General features: G+C 37.8%; 2 protein-coding genes across 5 annotated transcripts in view; one reads left to right on the forward strand and one right to left on the reverse strand.

Moving 5' to 3' along the window:
• Positions 1-1,699: 1,699 nt before the first annotated feature.
• On the reverse strand, positions 1,700-12,380 carry tm6sf2b (transmembrane 6 superfamily member 2b). Its single transcript, XM_055060536.1, has 11 exons — positions 12,227-12,380; positions 11,919-12,025; positions 10,069-10,172; positions 8,681-8,778; positions 8,443-8,546; positions 7,141-7,223; positions 6,639-6,763; positions 5,766-5,867; positions 4,966-5,058; positions 2,572-2,691; positions 1,700-2,053 (listed from the first exon to the last, which is right to left on the reverse strand). Exons 2-11 carry the CDS (start codon positions 11,996-11,998, stop codon positions 1,817-1,819), a joined length of 1,146 nt encoding a protein of 381 aa, XP_054916511.1. The 5' UTR covers positions 11,999-12,025; positions 12,227-12,380; the 3' UTR covers positions 1,700-1,816.
• Positions 12,381-15,366: 2,986 nt separating this feature from the next.
• The window catches only part of si:ch73-63e15.2 (protein strawberry notch homolog 2), a 66,600-nt gene continuing 61,800 nt past the window's right edge, over positions 15,367-20,166 (forward strand). For all 4 annotated transcript variants that reach the window (XM_055048408.1, XM_055048418.1, XM_055048436.1 and 1 more), the window contains exon 1: positions 15,367-15,511. The gene's annotated coding sequence lies outside the window, so the exon portion shown is untranslated. The remainder of the gene's footprint in view (positions 15,512-20,166) is intronic.

The following is a 20,166-nucleotide window of genomic DNA, read 5'->3' on the forward strand; positions in this document are numbered from 1 at the left end:
TGTGAATCCATTCATTTTTAAATAAGTTTGGCAGGGTTTTCCCCAGAAAACTTCTAAGCCTGGTGCTCAGGGTGCAAGAGCAGTCATCTGTGTTTTTGAGTTAAAAAATGTTTAAAGTTGACAGGGAATTTAAAAATATCATTTGATAATTATGCATTTTTGGAAGACTTGAAGATTAACACCTAAATGCCAACTCTAAAGTCTTTTAAAAAGCCAGCCATTAAAAAGAAACTAATAAATTAACAATGCTGAGCCTGGAGGCACAAGTAAAGCCTGGAGGTCTGCCAGGCTTACAATACACTGAGGGAAACCCTGGTTTAGGAATCTCTGCTGGCTCCACAGTCTGTCTTTGCAGAGTTAATCTCTGTGTATGTGCAGAGCAGAAGAGATGCGACTGAAGTTAAATGGAGCTAACCATTGTGCCCCCACCAGTATAGGGCTAGAAACCTTTGGAAGAGGCTGAATATAATTGAAAACACTTTTCATATGCTACTTTTAAACAACTGAAAGTCCTTCAAAGGTAAGGATGATGCCATTCTTCACTTTAAGCTCTTCCGTTGTCGCCCCTACCTTTTGGATATCTGTTTTTTCACTGGGTGAAATATTGATTTCTTTTCCATTCAACACTAACAGCTGGAAACCTATTGTGTCTTCTCAGCCCTAAAAGATATCACAAAAACACATGATATCGCCTGTGAGCACTTGGATTTATGCACAGGGTGGCGATAGTGCTGAGAAGCACAGGAAGCGAGACAACTCAGTCATCATACACCTGCTTACATCTCCAGGTTCACACACTGGTGATAAACATTTAACACAGTGAGCCTTCAAATACAGAGCTGAGCAAATCAGTTAACCTTTGCAGCAAAATGCGCTGCAGTCAACAAAGCACTTCATAATTCACCCAAAGGTGACTTGTGTTGACATAATAATAATGACAAATGTTGGCACCAAGGAAAGCTGCTGGGGCTATGATAGTTCAGTGAGCTAAAAACAATTGTGCCTCTATACAGCCTATATGTGTCTTTCACTTCCCTACAACTCAGTTTAATGGTCATTTCAATATTAAAATGACATAAAACAAAAGGACACAATAGGCCTGTATTAAAAGAGGGGACTTATGCATTTTCCAGGCACATACTGTCATCAGTTACCTTCAGTGGTTATGAAAAAGATTTTCCAGATGAAGTCTGCAGGAGACAGAAAACTCCTGACAGACACAATTTCAAAGAGAAATAGTGTCCTTTTATTGTGCAACACCAAGACACACATGTGGACTATTGGATTCAGATGCGTTGCTATAGAGAAATCTGTCATGTAGCTGTTTCGACCAGGTCAGCTCTAAGTCGTAGCCTGTAATGACTCTGGTGCCAAACTCCTGTATCCAAACACAGAGCATTCAGTGCATCACCACTCAGCAAACAGCTGACAACCATTCTACCCAGCAGTTTGCCGTCTTATTTCTCCTACTTGTCCATCATCAAACCTCTGTCTCCATTAATCACTGAAAGAAACCTTCACTATAGCACACAGAGATAAAAAATTAATAAAAACAAACACTATTCTCCTGGAGCTTGAGACGTTTTCTGCAATTTCAGTCAGTTTTGCTCATTGGGACGCATTTTCCTTGATCTCTGAACTTATGCATCATTTTGCAAACTGATTTGAGGCACACAAACATCCAAAGGCAAAAAAATAATAATTTGAGCAAAATAATCTTTTATTTTGGAATTTTCAAGTATGACATTTGTGATAAAAAGCTCTTTATGAACCTTGACATAAGTGATTATCCCCAAAGGTCAGTGAGAATTCAGATTTATTTTTCTTTGTACTTGGTATCTTTCTCCTCGCTGTTTGGCAAACCAGTCTGCCCAGGAAAGGGGGCAATTTTTAGAAAGAAATAGGGGTTACTGTGAACCCGCATGGCCACCAGGATGGGGACGGCTGCGTAGAGCAGATTAGCTCCCAGAACTGTCCAGAAAGCATCATTCGGGATACGAAATGGAGTTGTGGTGTGAGAATGGAGAGACCCCCCGATGTGAGACCACTGGCACTGAAAGAAGATACAGTGAGATAAATAGCTGTGCCTTAGGGAAATGAAACAAACAAATTTGAATCCATTCAGATTTGTTTTGTTCTCTTTTCAGACTGATGGTAGGTGAATGCATGCCTCCCTTTTTGTCATACATTTCCCAGCAGAATGTCTTGAATGTTTTTCCCTAACCAGAAAGATTAACCGCTGTCTTATGTTTGGAAGGCAGGGAGGATGCAATCTGCAACCATCATGTGCAAGTCAAACAAGATTTAGTCTCTTAATTCTCTTAATTCAGATCAATACTGGGACTTCATTAGAAAAAATTTGCTTTAAATAATAAATATGGTTCATGTTCTATCTGTAGAAGAGAATGTTTTGGGTGACATTGTTTCACTGGCACACCAGCAAGTCCAATGGGTATTTGATGCAGCAAAACAAATTGTCAGTACAACCCAATTGAGCGTGCGACAATTACATCATTAATCATGCATTCAGATCCATCCATGCTTATTGAATGTCCGCCATTATGGTTTTACCTGGATCATGGCACCAGCAAAGAACGTTGTCCAGTCTGACATCCACGTACACCCAGGTCTGAGGAGGCCATAGACAAACGCACCCAGCAGAGGCAGCCCGTAGAAGAACAGATGCAGCATCTAGGAAAACATTGCAGACTTTTTTTTTTTTTTTCATATAATTTGAACGTTGTTCTAGTTATGCCCATTCTGCTATTCCTCTCTAATGGTTCTATATTTTTACTCTGATCTAAAGCTAACACTAAAATGTTGATTTCACTGTGTACCAAACTTTGCGACTCATCACTGTTGTTCCAGGCCGTTGTCAGAGATTTTACCTCTGGATAAAGAGGAAGGTGCCGAGCCAAAGAAAACAGACTCCATCAATGTCATTCTGTGTTGTTGTTTAGTGCCAGCCAACACTTCAGCAGAGCATTAAAACAGTGAATCCTTTTTCTCTCCTGGCAACACTTCACCTACACTCACTGAATACAGAGCGCAGCAGGCTTAAGCTCGAAATCCTGATACCGTCTGATCATTTATTTGATTTTATGTCATTTGATAGGACTATATATCAGATACTATTAAAGTGATGGTTGTGTGTATATTATTATTTATGGACCTTTACAGTTTTATCTTATTTCCACTGCATGGGTTTTTCACAGAAGCCTATTACAATTTAGACAGGAAAGGGAACTAGGACGGTGCTCGCTACAAATCTTTCTATGTCAATCAGCTTCTGATAGTAGGACAAGAAACGTCTCTAATTGTCTGTAAAACGTATTAAAGTAGCACCTACACCCCCATCATATTTTTTGGGTCTTAAACCGCTTCACTCTGACTGGAAACACATTACATATGATGTTCTCAATACATCTTTCAACCTCTATCTCTTTTATAGATAATCATTGACTTATGTGTGGATAGCAAAAACAAAAACAAAACAGCAATATTCAATGTCAAAGTAACTTTCACATAAACAGTTATGAGGATCTTTAGCAATGGAACATGAGGATGTGTTGTTCTTGGTCTCTCTCAGAGAAACCAACATCTTCAGGGATCAACTAATCTGGATTTGCTCAAAATTAATGTACAGGTAGAGTCTTTAAAGAGAACCTCACTTTAAAATTTCTGAACTATCCTTGTAGTATAAAGTAAATACCTTTCAGGGTATCAACAATAAGATGCAGGGTATTGGCAGATTGTAATCTTTCACATCCCTTCAGTCCTATTCAGGATGTAACATTGTGTTCTCAAATTTATTTGATCAAGTACAGAGTTCAATAAATTACCAAGAACAAAAAGAACAATCAAAAGTGAGATAAAATGACCAAACGGGAACACTGATCATCTTGGTATCTTGGAAGCGATCAGTGCAGCAGCATCTTTTGTTCCTTTACAGCTCTCCAAAACCCCCAATTTGCAAACTCAGCAGAGATGATTCCTTCCAAACAAGGGTCACTGCAGAAACTTTCTTCACCTTCAGTCAAAAACTGAAAGTGGTGCATGAAAGCCACTTTGGCACTTTATAAAACCCCCGAATTACAGCAGTAAATGGTTTCTTTTCATTCCCGGCCTGAGGTCCAGATGAATTCTAATGAGTGCAGCTCAAAGCCTAAAAGTCAATCATGTATGCCCTTCAGTCTTTTGTTGAAATGTCTTTGTTATTGCAGCCACGCTAATCTATTAAATATCCTTCATCATCAGTGAATGCAGCGGCTGGTGAGTTTTGAAGAAGTTTAACAATGTGCGACAACCCGAACTTCATTTTGTTTCTTTCATCCTTTAAATACAATTATATGTCAGGCGCTGATGATTTAGGCACGCAGATCTGCAAACACAGATAACCAAGACATAATTTCACTTGCTGAACACATATATACACACACACACACACCATTTTCCCACCCAGGGAGATGTTGACGGGAGGCTTTGGATGGGGGGGATTAGCTTATCAAGTCCCTGCCGTGCGGTTCGTCTGTCTGATCAATGATAGCAATTGTGCCCGAACTGCAGCTGTGGCAATGTCTTTGGATAACCTATTGACAAAACAGCGCTTCGCGAAACAAAACAAACAAAACCCAAATGAGTGAGGGGTCAGAGGAAGAAAAGCAAGCCCGAACGGGGACCAACTGCCAGTCAGAGTATAATCTGTTATCCATCTTAAGTAAATGAAAGAGCGACAATGATGCGTTGGCCTTTGGACCCTTCTTCATCTGGGCTTTAATGATGAAAAATGGCCTCGTGATCAGGTGCCAGCTCAGCCAGCAGATGGGATTGGGGCGAGTTTCCAGTACGCTCAGTGTGATACCTATGAAAAAGGCCTTTGATGTGGCTTGTTATTCGAAACTGGACAGAGAAGAGATTTCAGACACTACAGCAGCAGCATAGGGAGGCTGAGAGAAAAATACCCACCATCACCTTGGGATAGCCCACAGGATCCTTCAGGTAGGGTTCGTACTGACTCAGGTATACAGAGCAGGCTTCAAGTGGGGAGTCCAGAGCCACCTGCAGATAGACAATGAAATTATAGCATAAATAAGAATAAAAACACCCACCAAAACTCTGCATCTTCTGCACCATAAATTTTAAAGGATTCTATATCTTGTCACAACAGATGTCTTGATATATGTGATTATCAATGATGTAAACTAGATTTTAGAGTAACACAAAGAATGAGTAATGAAACTTCTATTTTTTGTAAATCATGCAGTCATTTGTCTGAGACAAAACAAAAAAGTCACTTTTCATGTATTTAAACACAGATATATTTATAATAAGTAGCTTTTGCAAATAAGATGGAGTGACGTTCAATTTTACCGTACAATTATATATTTGAAAACACAGGCAATCTCTCTTCTATTCTTTGAGAAAGCCCAAAATATATTTATAAAAATATAATTTCACATGTTGATGTTTTCCCCTTTAAAGTTAGGGTATGTAACTTTTATAAAATAAAACATGCTTTTAACACATTTGTTAAAACTGTCACTATGTCGTGGCGAGATAGTATGAGACAGATCATCTGTGAAAAAATTGAGCTCCTCTGCCATCTCCCAGTCCTCCCAGTACGAACTACAAAACTGTTGTTTGTTTGCGTAAGTAGTTTCGTGCATTGTCTCTTTGTAAACGCTGACCCAATTTGAAAACTGTCTGACTTCCAAAACTCTTCCTTGAACTCTGGTAATAGCGGTAAGTAATTGTGACGTACTCACCAAGCCTCTGAGGACGGTGAAAGCCATGGCAGCCAACAGGAGCACCACCAGGATGAGGTCCAAGGGACGCCAGATTAGCTTCATGGTCTGAGCGTGTTGGGCCTATGAGCAGGCGTGAAACAAGGGCAGAGTACAGAGGGGCTTAGCCCAGGTTGATATTTGATCATATTTTCAACTTTATATCCAACATTTTACCACTCAAATGTAAAAGTTTACTCTAAATCTGAAGCTGAATTGGATCAGTAACATGACAATGGACCAAAACGTTCCAGTAAATGCACCCTTATGCTTAGGATTTATTTCAGAGAGGCTGTACATGCAAGAAGTTCATCAAATGTTTCACAGCTGAAAGTGAGGTTGCTATAAAAAGCCTCTCACTGCTATTGCAGCTGTAGCTACATGAGCTTTTACAGAGTAGTGTGTTCCAAGTTATTTTTTTATGGTTGGAATGCATAGTCCTTTGTTTAATAGAGTGAAAAGTTGATTGATCATGGGCATTAACCAGCAATTAAAACCATTAAACTTACTTCCGAAGATAAATAAAAAATAAGATTAGACATTAATACTTGAACACTTGTTTTGGAAGAAAGTGAATATTTAATAGGGTGTCTTCATTTATTGACGAGACTGCAATGATAACATTTTGCACCGCATGCTCACCAACTCAACATTACATTGTAAGTCAATGCAATGTGAATTCACACTGTCACATTGCCGATGTGTACATAAAATACAGCATCTGACTTATCATGAGTACCCATTACAGAGAAAGGATGGTAAAGTTTGTCAGGCTGATCAAATAGCATAAACATTGTATCTATAAAGCTCTTCAGAGTCACATCGAAGGTCAAATCACTAATGCATCAGACTCACATTGTATCCACCGATAAGTGGTCTGTCCTTGGGCCGAGTGAACAGGGTGATGGCTCCCACCACAGGCATCAAAAGAAAGAGAAAATTGAGCCAGAAGGCTGGACGAATCTCTGACCCATATTTACCTGCCAGAAGCACACATCTATCAGCTTGTGCTTAACATTTCAAACAAAGGCTCCAAACATATCTACGTAGCCCAATTATTGAACTTCCTGATAAAATCTCTCAAACATGCTCCACAGTCTGCCTTGGATTGCACAGCAGAGCGAAGAGCACATTGCCAGCAGAGGAGTTTGATCTTGTGACACTTGTGCATGCAGTTAGAAATGCCAAGAACAGATGCTTCAAGTTGGTTTTGTGCTTTGTTCTGTGAGATGTGTAGGCAGGCGTGCACATGCTTTGTTTGCTGCCTGAACTGTGATGCTGATGGTACATGGCAGCGCAGATGTTTGCTTGATTAAAGCTGGGACTGGTGGGAGACAGGATAGAATATTAGGCTCACCTGCCACTATCCCAGTAATAAACACACTCATGTTAGCGCACAAGGAGCCGGCCCAGAACAGGCCCAGGGTACGATAGGCTCTCCTGTGGAGGAAACAAAAAGATACATGCTTTTTAATGATCTTCAATTATATTTACACAAACAATTTAAAGGACTGAAGGCGCTGCTTTCTAAGCTGAATTCAACAACGTTCCGCATGTGGGTCGATGTAATACAAGATCTCATTTTACAATTTTAGACTATAATCAGTTTTCAGGTCCAGTTAATTATCTACAATAAATCAAACAGGCTACTGTGTAGATCTCGCACATAATAACAGATTTTCTACAAAACTTTCAGACAAGCTCAATAAAGCTAGCTAACCAATTTGTTGTCTCTTTTGGCAACCAGCAGCCAATCATGTATAAACTGGTCTAGAAAGTCATCACTACCTCTTTTTCACATTTTTTGTCACATCACACTGGCAAACTTCAGCTAACTTTATTAAGGAGAGCATTATTGTGAAGTGGAAGGAGTAGAAGGTATTATTTTTAACTTTTTTCTTAAATATGATATCCTTAAACAAAATCCTGCACAACAAATTAGTTTCAGGAGACAATAATGAACCAAAACAAGAAGAACAAAACTGAATTCTCTGGCCGACAGACAAAATTTTGTTTGGCAGAAAACTATCACTGTACAACCCATGAACACATAGTGAAACGTCGGGATGGCAGCATTATGACGTGATCCATGCTTTACTTTAGCATGGATGAGAAAGGTGGTCAGAGTTTATGGGAAAATAAAACTGATTCTGAAAGAAAACCTATTAGAGACTCCAAATGCCTGAGGACTGGAGTGAATGTTACCATTCCTGTAGAACATACTGACAGAGCCATGGATATATTTAAAAATCAAAGTTAACAGACAATTTCTATCATATCCAACTTAGCTTGAGGTATTTTGCAAAAAAGAATGGGTAAATATTTCCACTTCTAGATGTGCAAGGCTGGTAGGTTTCTACCTACTCTACAACTCTAAAAGATATACAAATAATTCACTCAGAGGGTCTGACTATCACGTATACTGCACTTGTTCAATTTTTATTTCAATAAATATGTCAAAAACCTTGCATCATTTCCCTCTTATGTTACAAATGTGCACCACTCTGTGGTGGTTCAACAGAAAAAATAGATGTTCGTGATTGTCACCTGGTAAAATATAAAAAAGTGTATGATTACTTTAGCAAGACAGTGCTTTTTGTGAGGACAGGCAAAGATAAGTGAACACAACTTGACTTGAGCTGCATTCACGACCCCCCACCTGTCTGTTATCCTGCTGATCATCATCAGGTAGAGGATAAAGTGTGCTATTCCATCCCAGTAGCACATCATGATGGCATATGAAGTCCCCAGGTACGGCTCACCCTAAAACATTAATGAATAGTATGCCTTAAAAATCCTTGTAATAAATGCCTAACATGGATTTCCGCTCTTTTTTATGAAATTATTTCCGAATTGGTGTTGTTGAATTGGTGTAACAATAATAAAATATAACTTACTGTCTTCTGGTAGAAATCCATAAAGCCAGAAATGATGCCATCATATTCCAAGGCACTTGTCAGGTCAATGACACATGTAAAACAAAACTCTGCAAAAACTGTAATGGAAAAAGAATATTAGTTAAAGGTCTGTTATTGATATATATCTTTTGTTATCCAATTCTGTTTGGGGGGGGAAAAATCTGAAAAAATATTATTTAAAAAAAAATGTTATTCATGTATACCACTGGGAATCAGGAAAACTATTCAGACTACCAACCTTCATCCAGCTTTTCTGTGAGCTGTTTTTGAGCTCTGAAATGTTTGCCTTCAACTAGCAAGCCATTGATTTATAGGACAGTGTGGGGAGGTAAATTAAGTCTTGAGTAGAATGGCAGGCTGGGGGCATGTTTTAATCACAGTGAGAAGCCTATCCTCAGGTTTAACACCCAGCAGAGCTGAAAGGCCTTGTCCTGCAGGCACAATTTAATAGAGGAGGCAACATAAAACTGTGTTAGAATTCAGCTAAAGCCCTCACACCATAATCTCTGAAAAGGTAATAATTTTAATTGCTATTTTGTGTCACCTTGCTTTTTTTTGCATTATTAGGTGCCTCAAAAATGTAAAAAAAAATAGTTCATATTCTGTGAACACTGCATGTATGAAGCGGCTCTGGAGTGCCATGTTGGGCTGTTATGACACATTAAAGACGCATGCCGACTGCGATGTTGACAGCCATAATAATGTGGGCTGGACTGAGTGTTTTAAATATCAGAAGTAAACAGCATGATGTCCCTTCTATCCCCTTGGTTTTAATTTTAAATGGCTACTGCAGCCACTCTCTTCTGCATCCCCGCAGGAACAGAAAGTAAGAAAAGCGTACAAAGAAAAACATCAGAAATGTGTCGCTCTTTCATCAGCATTTTGCTTTATCACCTTAAATCTCAATCAAATTATTTGACATTTGTAGCTGTGCCTCCAACATTTTTGAACCCTTTTGCTGAATGTGGTATCAGTTTGTGTTATATGCGTGTTTAGAAACAACTTCACATTTTCCACATAAACGGTCATATGGGGACAAAATCTTAAGACAATGGCTAAAGACTCCCAGACTGTGGAGGAGTGGAGGGGGGGGAGTTGAACCAGTAATGCCATAGAAAAGTCTGATTAGGCTTTGCTCTGATCCTGATCTGTATAAGTAGCTTTGAACATATCAAGCAAGATCATATTGTGTAAAATTCTTGTTTTTCACTCTGACATAGTGAGCAGTGGGTGAAGGTTCTGGAAATCCTTGAGTTCAGCTCCGTACCAAATCATAGAAGGTATTTAAGGTTTTTCAAATCCGGAGAATTTCGAAACCCTGTATGCACGCAAATGGGTTGAGAAATGCACAGAGTTGCGTTGATTACCAAAGAATAAGAAGTCTTTAGGTGGGTTGCCACGAGTGATGAGGTAGTAGAAGAGAAACACAATTACCAGCACAGCGACACCGATCTGCAGGATCACATAAGGCCTGTGGAAACAAACATGTGACTGGAAATACAGCAATTCCAGCATTACAGTACACATTTATGTTCTGTTATTTCTCTGCCTCATTCTTTTTGACTGAACAGTTTTTTCCGGATGAATTGTGCTAATCTTCTCTGCGAAGTTGAATTACCGACTCACCGGAAGCCAGATTGCACAACATACATGCTGAGATTTGAGAGAAATAACTGGTTGTTTGGTTTTGTTCCCCCTTCTTTTCACAATTATCATATTTTGTTTTGCCATGTAGTAAAATAATAATAAAACGTCAAGCACATTTACATTTCAACTCAGGGTAAATGTTATAGCTTTACACCCAAATATCGTTTTTTTTTAGCTTTATAACACTTCAAAAGAGGAGAGCAAGGGAAAAGATCCATAATGCTCATAAAAAGCGTTTTTTGCACATGCAGCAGCTTTGGAGCTTTAAAATACTTGTACCGTGTTTCTTATAAATATTTATGCTCAGATGAAATATTCCCTACCTATTGTTATAAAACTACATCATGTTAATTAGTCACATCGATCTGAAAACGCATCATCTCTGCAACACGGTTACTGAATGTTGTGCTAAACCAGAATTCCAAGTTTGAGTGTCGTCAAACTCACAAGGAACCATTTTAAAAAATTTTAATCAATCATAAGCATCAACGAGAGGAAACGCTGAGGTAAGGCTATGTAAGTTCAGCACAGCTCTCAGTGTTTACTGGTCAAACGAGCCGCTGGAAAAGATTAATGTGGCCGAGATATCTCCAGGCAAGCAGAACAACAACCGCAGGGAAATGCTCCACGTCTGCTCGCAGAAGGAAAACAAATGGCACCAGCATGGAAAGAAGGCCTCCCCAACTCGACTGTACTGGAAGATTTATGCACACTATACTGTTTGTTTGCAGAGTGTAAGAGCACAAGGCATATGGCCTGTCAAGAGCAATTCATCAAACTCTTCTGTGGAGTCCGAATTGACTGTCATCACACACACACTTGAAAAGAAATAATAACAATAATAATAAAAATAAAAAACAGAACCAGCTGATATACTCACCTAAGAGGTGCATAAGAGTCCTTGGAGATAAGAGATGCATTGTAAAAACGCAGAGAAGGATTGTGTGGACACCAAATAGGGCTTTGTTCACATAGAGTGAAGGGTTGCAATGGGCAACCCTTCAAAAGCTGCAAATGTTATGCAGCTTTTATTCAGTGAATTGGCTGGAACATGTGACCAGTAAATGGGAAAATTATTCCTTGCAGCTGAAAGAAGTAATTATGTTCAAGATGATATCAGAATGTCTCCACAGGTTCAGCTCGCTGTTTTCTATTGTGACATATTTGCTTTCCTACCCCCCAGAAAGTCAAATTTCTTTTTGTATTTTGGAAGGGCAATTAAAATAGTCCCACAAAAGTAGTAATTATATGATGTATTGCTTAGTTGCGACTGATAAAGGCAATTGTAAGCTTGCAGAGTCCTCTACTGGCAGTAAAGTTCATGTTATCATGCGACAAAGGAAGGATTACACTGTTCTCCAAAAAAAAATCTATTTTGATTTATTGCAAATTATCAACTGTTTAAATCATTAATAAATACAAGTATTGCAAGCACTTTAAAAAAAAAATCATTTAAACTTCCCACTTTGTGAGACAATAAATTATTAGATATGCAAAACACTCTGACTAATTGTCTGTGTATTGAAGCAAAAGAAATAAAATAAAAATGACCAAACATATTATTACTTACTCTTGAAACTCAGGGGTGGTGTTCATTGCATAAAGAACACCAAGAGCAGAAAAAGAAAATAAAAACACTAAAGTCTCCATTTCTTCAAGTGGTTATCAGCCCCCTCCCTGCAGAATACGGAGAAAAGTTGAACATAAAAGCTGATTATATTATACATATGGAACCAATATCAAATTATTGGTCTGTTTCTAAAAACTAATATTCATTAAGTGTGCTATATTTGGAAAAAAATAAGATATCTGAATAATTTATTACATATTAAGGTATAAAAAAATAAGATTTACTATGGAAGCAGAGCAGACTCTTACCTTCTGGCTACCCTTTTGGTGGATTAATCGAACTACAGCTGGCCGGAGGCACACAAGGATTTTGCTTGGAAAAGAATGAAGTGGTCAACAAAGAGACCCTTGAGTCAAACTTATGCAATCTGAGTGTTAACAGATTTACCTAAGTCGTATTAGAGGATTTAAGTTACACTCATTCCTGTGTTGCGTTACAATCAATGCTGCGTTTGATATAAAAAAAAATGGTGCTTTGAGTTAATGCTCCCAAAGGAATTTACAGACTCTATCTACAGTTCTACCTTATATAGTAAACATAGTGCTTCCCCCTAAGGAGCTTTGCTCTTGTTGTTCCATAAGTGAGCTATTTATTGTGTTCAAATACCTGCTGGAATGTGTTATGTGTTTTCGTGACATGAGTTTATTGGGTTTCCTCTCTACCTGAAGAACCCTCTGAATGTGTGCTGCTCTGTCTTGCACCATCTGTTTTGTATCTCTGTTTCTCCAGAACAAGTGCAGAGATAAAAACATTGAATGCATGAAAACACTAACAACATAACCATAACATAACCATATGAAAACATAAAAATTTCAAAATACCAGAATTTAATCAAGTATTGAGCTAAGATGTGAGGGAAATGAGAACGCAATCTCTGACCTTTAAGGGTCCAAGACTGGCCAGAAAATGGTCAAACCAGAACAGGATGTTATAAGTTCTGCAAAATAATCGATCAGGCAATGAACCTGGCTTGTTTGTCCAACGTGGGAGATTTATTGGATTCAGATGTGGACTATTTGTTGACCAAGTCAGCATTTTGTTGTGCTCTTCCAACCAATCTTGTTTTTGCTTAGCGGCAGGGTGCAGTATCCTGCTGAAAGAGGCCACAGACATTAGAGAATACCATTTACATGTGAAGGTGGATAAGGTCTGCAGCAATCCTTAGGCTAGAGACAAAAATGGCATGTCCTGGTTTTTCCCAGCATCAAATTTCCCAAAGCATCAGCCTGATTCTGCCATATTTCCTTCTTCCCAAAATACATATTTGTCTCAAATCTTGTGCAGACAAAAGAACTCACAAAGAAGGCACCGACATGAGTCACCTCACCTCAATCCACTGCTCCATTGTCTGTTGCTGTAATACACATTTCTAGTGCTTTCATTGATTACCATTCTTCTTTCATAGAAGCACTTTTGATAAACAGTGACTCCTGCAGACCTTGGATACCAAACAAGAGATTTAGCTTTGGAGATGTTCTGAAGGGAAATACAAAATTATGCCCTTACTAAAATCTGCCCAATCATTCTATCTGACCCACTGAAACAGAACGGTGTTTGGGCTAATTATGCCCTTTCTGCTAAGGACATTTAAAGCAACAGAACTTGCTCACAGTGACTCATAATGACTAAAAGTTGAAAACAAAAGAAATAAAAAGCATGTTTGTTTTTATGTGCCCTTGTTTTGCACTTTGTGTGAATGCAGTGTATTTACAGAAACTCTCCAGCAGAGTGTGGCAAATGCTTAAAAAACACAGTTTCATCTACACTTCTTACACAAATACACTGGTTAGAATATTTTTGATGAAAAAAATATGTGCTATTTGTAGACGGATGTATGTTTATTCTTTTTTTTTTTTAAGTCTGACATGTATGACATGCGTAGACAAATTATCAAACCTCTGCAAAATGGATTTACTCTGCTTTTACTTTCTGTTTCATTACACATAGCCTTGTTGACAGCTGACACTTGAAAATTGATGAAGAATCAGAGAGTCTAAGAACAACCTTGTGAGTGTCTTTCATCGTGGAAACACCACCCTCTGCTTTCACAATCACACTGCTTTGTTGGGAAAAGGGGAGACTGACATACCAGGAAAGAGGTGGCAGCGTGTGTTTGCGGGAAGCCTTTGGAGCTCTTCCAGCTCTGTTGTTCAATATCACCAAATGGACTGATGAATGCCAAAATCAGACAATGAGCTTAAGATAACAGAATTTTGCTGCATTTAATTTCAGAGATGACATGTGCTTTTAAATATAATTACTTCTGCGGGGAACTTGATTGTTTAGATTGGCTAAAATAAATGGGAAGCATTAAAACAAAGAGGCAGCAAAAAAAAAAAGAAAAAAAGATGAACTACTCAACAATAGATGGATTGGTCACTTCTTTATATGCTAAGCTCCGATAATACTGTAACCTCTTGCCTTGGATTGGATGATTTCTCTTTTCTCTTAAAATAAAAACTCAACTATCATGTAGATATTAAATGAGCACTTTAAACTCTTCTTTTAATATTTGAGCAATAGCTGACAGGTCATGCGTGTGTGCTGGGGGGCCTCAACTAATGATAAACTTGTATAAAACAGTGATGCAGCAGTCTATCTTACAGAGACAGGTGCATTGAAACATTAGAACTATCGTACTGAGGCTAAACAAATTTTCAACTTGTCTTTAGATTCACTTTGGAATTAAGATTTTTTTTTAATTCCTAAACTTTACTTTAATTTTATTGTGCCTGTGGTTTCGTTGAACTTTTATTTCAATTTAATTTGTTACTTATTACATTTTACTGCAGTCATAAACTTCAATACCAATTATACAGTCAATAAATCGTTTACACATCTTGTTATTTCAGCTTTTTATGTCTATTTAATAGCCCTCTGAAGAGTACACAGCATAAAGGAGATTTGCACATTTACTTTATATAAAGTAAATGTTCAGAAAGCTTTGGTCCAGCTTTAAAGATAATCTCGCAGTGAAACCTGTCTGGTATGGGTTATTATAGGCAACAGGAAACTGAAACATAGTAATAAACGCAAACATGAACTTGCCTCTTTTAGAGTTTCTTAATGCGATTTATTATAACTATCGTGCAACTGAAAGAGATTTGAGTATCATTAATCAGTATCTGGGTGTGCTGCAATACATTTGTTTACTCACTGTGAACATCTCTATCACTAAATTTATGACTATGGTATAATAATTGAATGTGCTGTAATGTGGCCATTGTGAAGTGTGAGGCTTGTTGTGAAGCAAAGACTTTTAGGCAGGTATGGCCCATTAATTGCTGCTGTGAACTATTTCTGGCCAGGCTGTTTGCTGCTCTTGATCAACAAGCGGCTCTGCGCGTGACGACAGCGGCGGAAATATTTTTTCGCTATTCAAAATGGCACCGTCTCAATCAGGAAGTAAGGAAAACAACTAGGAAGACTAACTTGGATAAATATCCCGGTTTGAGCGACTTCGACCCGTGTGCTCGTTCAAAATCAGGCCATTGTCTTCACGGATAAGACTAACTGCATAAAGCCCACTCACGGTAAGTCTCAGTCGAGAATATTTTTCACAGACCAGCGACACATCGGCTTTATAACGAGACGCATTCTAGGCAGCCTCTCCTAGGTGCGCACGTTTTTAACAACGGGTCACCCGGGGATTTAAGCGGTGCTTTTTAGTTCAGCGTTATTATGTTAAATGGTATTGATCGACTTTGGTTGAGGTTCAGTCTATGAAAGTTTTGTATCAAATAAGAAAAACTGTGTGTCGTATACATTTTCAAGACAAGAGTATGTTAACAATAATACTATTACCCGACGTTATTATCCGATTTTAGCAAGAGAAATCAGCAGGCCTTCGGCACTGACAAAAACACAAACTGAAGTTAGGTTTAATCGCTTAACCTATTTTGCTACAACTCTACAAGAAAGCTAAGTCTTTGTCACAGTTTTTCAGTTTAGAAAATGTTTTTTAAAAACCCTTGTACGTTTGAACGCGGCTGCAACGATGTCACAAAACAAACAAACCCAAAGTCTGAAAAAGGCTATGAGCGATGCTAACCTAGCTATCTCTATTATTTATCTAAAAAGTATTGCTTATTGCGGCAGACTGATATAGAATAATGCCCCGCTTTGACTTCTTCGACTGTTGTTCAAGAGAACAATTTGTTTAACCAGTGGCTGTTTTGAAGCCCCTTTGGTTGTTTTTGAACAGCTTGTTAATGTGTCGTTAACCGTCCGGCAAGCTAACAGTTGTAGCTGTGTAACACTACGTAGAGCTCTGGCTGCTCTCCTTTGTGCTTTGTACTCTTCACAGGACCTTTAAAATGTGTTTGGTGGGATTTTTTAAAAATCTTGGGTTCCCCTGGTATTTTAAGAAAAGAAAATTTAAAAAATAAACTAAAAGTTTGCAGTAGTATATTTGGACTGCAAGCGCAAAAAAAAAAACGTACTTTAGTGGCTTTTAAATAAAGCCTTCCAGAATAGACAGGCTCTCAGAAAGCCATGCTGAGTCGTTCTAACCTCTTATAGCTGCTGCTGGCTGAAAAGTGGAGATCATTCTGTCTCGAAACCTGATAAATTAAGTTACAACGCCCGTAATATGTATAATTTACACTTATCGATTTCCGTTAAAAAAAAACTAATTGTGTTTTATATATACATATATGTATATAAAGAATGATGTACATTGTTGATAAGTTAGAGCCTTGTGCCAACCAAACTTGGACTGAATACAATCTACAGGGTGTACTACAATATTATAAACATAGTTACAACTACTAAGGTCTTAAGTTTAGCGATTAAAGTGCTTTTGTTTTTAGTAGCCAATCCAGGCAGGAGCAGCAGCCATATTTTGCCACTGATTGGCTTTACCTCTCAGAGCAGAGATAGTGAAAACTGTAGATAATGAAGTTATGTAGTAGTGTCAAGATGTCCTGGCTTTCGAAGGGTCTCTAGTATTCACAGATTTTAGGTATTTGTGGTCGACTGTGGTCCTTATGTCTTGTGAATATCAGGGGTCCTCAATTGTGGAAAAAACATTGACAGTCAGGACTTGGAAACTCTTTAAAAGTCTGGTCTGTGCTATTTATTCCACCTAAGCTACATGGGGAAAGAAATGAAAGAGGATAATGGAAACTCTTAAAAAAAACAATATACAATTAATTGAATTGGAGCATTTTGGGATTTTTTTTTCAATAATTAATCAAAACAACCCAACTACATAGAGATAATAAGCTAAAAATGTATAAAAAGTTTATTAAACAAAAGTGTGTCAGGTGAAAATTATTATGAGAGGGTTCAAAAAGGGCAGACAGACGTGGAGCCATTGAGCTAACATTGTTTTAAAACTACAGTCTGCAAGCAGGATGCTTTTATTAAAATATTGAATTTAATTAAATCAATTATTAAATTGAATCTCTTTTTGGATTAATAAAGTATTTTTCAGTTTGAGTTTGAATTTTAATTGAATTTGAAATTATGGAAAATAATTATAGTTTTAAAAAAATCGGTATAGATAACATATCTATACCGTATATTTCTGATGTAGAAGTTATTGCTGCATTATTGATTTTTAAAAAAGCACATTTTATTCATGTTTCGTTTTTATTTTCTGTAGTTTTCTTAGGTTGCTGTATTTCTATTCAAGATTGTCATTCCATCAGAATTTCTTAATAGTCTGCATCGTATCACCCTTCATAAATTAAGCGTGTATTTCTTTACACATTTCATTTTACCGATACGTATTTCTGCTGCAAAAGACTGAACCCCAAAAGATTGTCCTCATGTGTTAAGAACACATAACACAATAAGACATCAGGAGATGTTTGAAGAGGTGAGTGGTTTACTAGAATGAAATGGTTCACCGAAAGCTGTCCCCTCTAGGACTTTTTTTCTTTCCTGCAATTTTCACTCTTTGGTTTCCACTGTGTCTGTTGCCTGCAGCAAAGGCTAGCCAAGCCTTTTGCAAGCCTTGACACAGCAGGTTGCCATGGTGGCTGGCTATTTTTCTAATTATGTCATTCCCCCTTGCTGTGAAATGAATAACACGCAAGGTCCCTCTCTCAGTTTTACGCACGTTTCTTAACCCCCTTTCAACAGTCAGTGGCGTTTCTCTTTTTTTTTTGTGAAATCTGTCTTACAGTCAGGTCTGGCTCCTCCTCTCCAGCCCAGACATTTAATAAGACAGACAGGGAAACCATTTCTTTGTGTTGTTGTTTTTTTTTTTTTTCTACACGTACTACTATTAGCTTATTATATGTTTTTATAACTAGAGATTCAGTAACGGGATCTCAAAAAATTGCATGTTGCTTACCGACAAGCAGCGCCTAAATTATTGCACTCATATGTGCAACTGCTGCAGTTGTATGAGCAACCAGATAGGAACTCATAGCATCCTTTTCCTGCTCCAGGCCAATGTTCTGCTATGCAGCTTTAATGAAAGTTATCTGGAGCCACGCTAAAATGTGATGGGTCCTTCCTGCTTCTCCTCTCCACCAAGTTTCATTATATTTGGCTCAGTCAGTGTTGTGCAATCCTAGCGACAGGCTGATAAATGGGTAGCAAAACATTTTTTTACAATCTGATCTTCTTAACAGAGGAATATTAGTAAGGCCAACCTCTGTGTGTTGCATGCTTACATGTAGGCTTCTGCTGCATGGCTAACGTTCCAGTGAAACAGTCTATGATTGTTTGCTCTGTCATAACTTTGTGTTTCCTGATGTTAACGGTCATGAAACACAACAGGGATGATGTACAGTGAATGTGGAGGCATTTGGCAAACCAGGAACACTCAGTTTGAAAGCTTATTCATCTTCTGACTGGTATAGAGGTTGATGGAGCAATATTCAAGAGTTGTTTGACAAATCTAATAAATTTATCACACAAAAAAAATAATTTTTCTTTCTTTTTGGGGGGTTAAATATATTTGGTGAACAAACAGCTCATCCCCTTTGCTGTTTGTGGCTAAGCCTCTATTCTCCTTCCCCCCATGTCTCTGCTTGCTCTTTTTTCTTCTCCCCTCTTCAACTGATGCCAGTAATAAATCTTATTTATAGCCCGTTAGTTGATTAGAGTGAGGCAGAAAAATCTGAAGTGGAGGAAGTGGATTGTTCCTCAGTAATATCTTTGATTTAGACCTGGATTCCTAGGAATTTAACCTTCAATAGGCACAGTTTTTTTAATTAGAAGAGATGAGTGGAACAACTGAATGTTGAACATATAATTGTGAAGTACTTACTTTTAATGTCTGTCTTAATGTCTCATGTTCTGTCTCTTAAATATATATGTGCCTGGTGTGTTAATAAAGGTTGCGAAATACTTGGTTATAGTCTGGTGTGCCTCACTGCGACACGTTCCAGTTCAGCTTCTTAAATGTGTCAGATTTGTTACAGGAAAGTCAAACAGAAGTTTCAAAATAGAGCTCATCCTGGAAGGAAATATGAGAGACTTATTAGTGTTTATGAAGAGATGAAGGAGTACAGAGTATATTATTGCTTCCTTGATTAGATGAGTTTTATAGCCAAGTGCGTGCAATGAACTGGGCTTACTTGAACACTTGAACCCATGTTAAATAGGTCACAAGAGGTCATAAGATCTGATGTCTCATATACCCAGTGATCAACAACACAATGCTTTATAAAAAGCAATGCTAAAGTGTTACAGTTACAAAATTGCAAATTCAGTTTGGTCACTGTCCGAAGCTAGATGGACTTTCCAAATCTAGGTTATGTTTTTTGCTTGAATAAAAAATGTTTTGAAATTCTGTTTAAATTCCTTTACAATACTGATTAGGCATGGTTCAGCATCTTAGTTTTTATTCTAAATACAAAGTGTCCAGTAATTTTTTTTATTGCGTTTTCTGAAAGAAATACAGCGAAACAGGGAAGCCTTTAGCGAGTATTGCTTACAATTGGATAGAAGAAACCACTAATAGTAATGAAGAACTGGCTTCTTCATTAGCCTTGTCCAACAGAGAGAGACAAGGTTGAACCCAGAAAATGTCTTGTCTCAGACCTTATCAGGAGGGCTTAAAACCATAAAAATAGTTTCTGGCTTTGAAATTTGAGCTTCTTGATATTTGTAACCAAACCAAATATCAAAAATAATTTTGTTCAAAATTATTAAACAAAATAATTTTTGTTTAAAACTATTTTTAAACAAAATATCCAACTTTTATATATACGAATTTATAAAATTA

This window comes from Poeciliopsis prolifica, unplaced genomic scaffold, assembly GCF_027474105.1.
Source record: "Poeciliopsis prolifica strain line A6 unplaced genomic scaffold, Auburn_PproV2 SCAFFOLD002, whole genome shotgun sequence".
NCBI lineage: Eukaryota > Metazoa > Chordata > Actinopteri > Cyprinodontiformes > Poeciliidae > Poeciliopsis > Poeciliopsis prolifica.

Bases quoted from the DNA above. Each gene is read 5' to 3' on its own strand.
- tm6sf2b (XM_055060536.1), bottom strand. From the start codon at position 11,998: ATGGAGACTTTAGTGTTTTTATTTTCTTTTTCTGCTCTTGGTGTTCTT. The intron at 2,692-4,965 runs GTGGGTATTTTT...ATGTTTTCCTAG, and splicing joins TGGGCTATCCCAAGGTGATG to ATGCTGCATCTGTTCTTCTA. The intron at 2,054-2,571 runs GTAAAACCATAA...ATCTTCTTTCAG, and splicing joins TTGCTGGTGCCATGATCCAG to TGCCAGTGGTCTCACATCGG.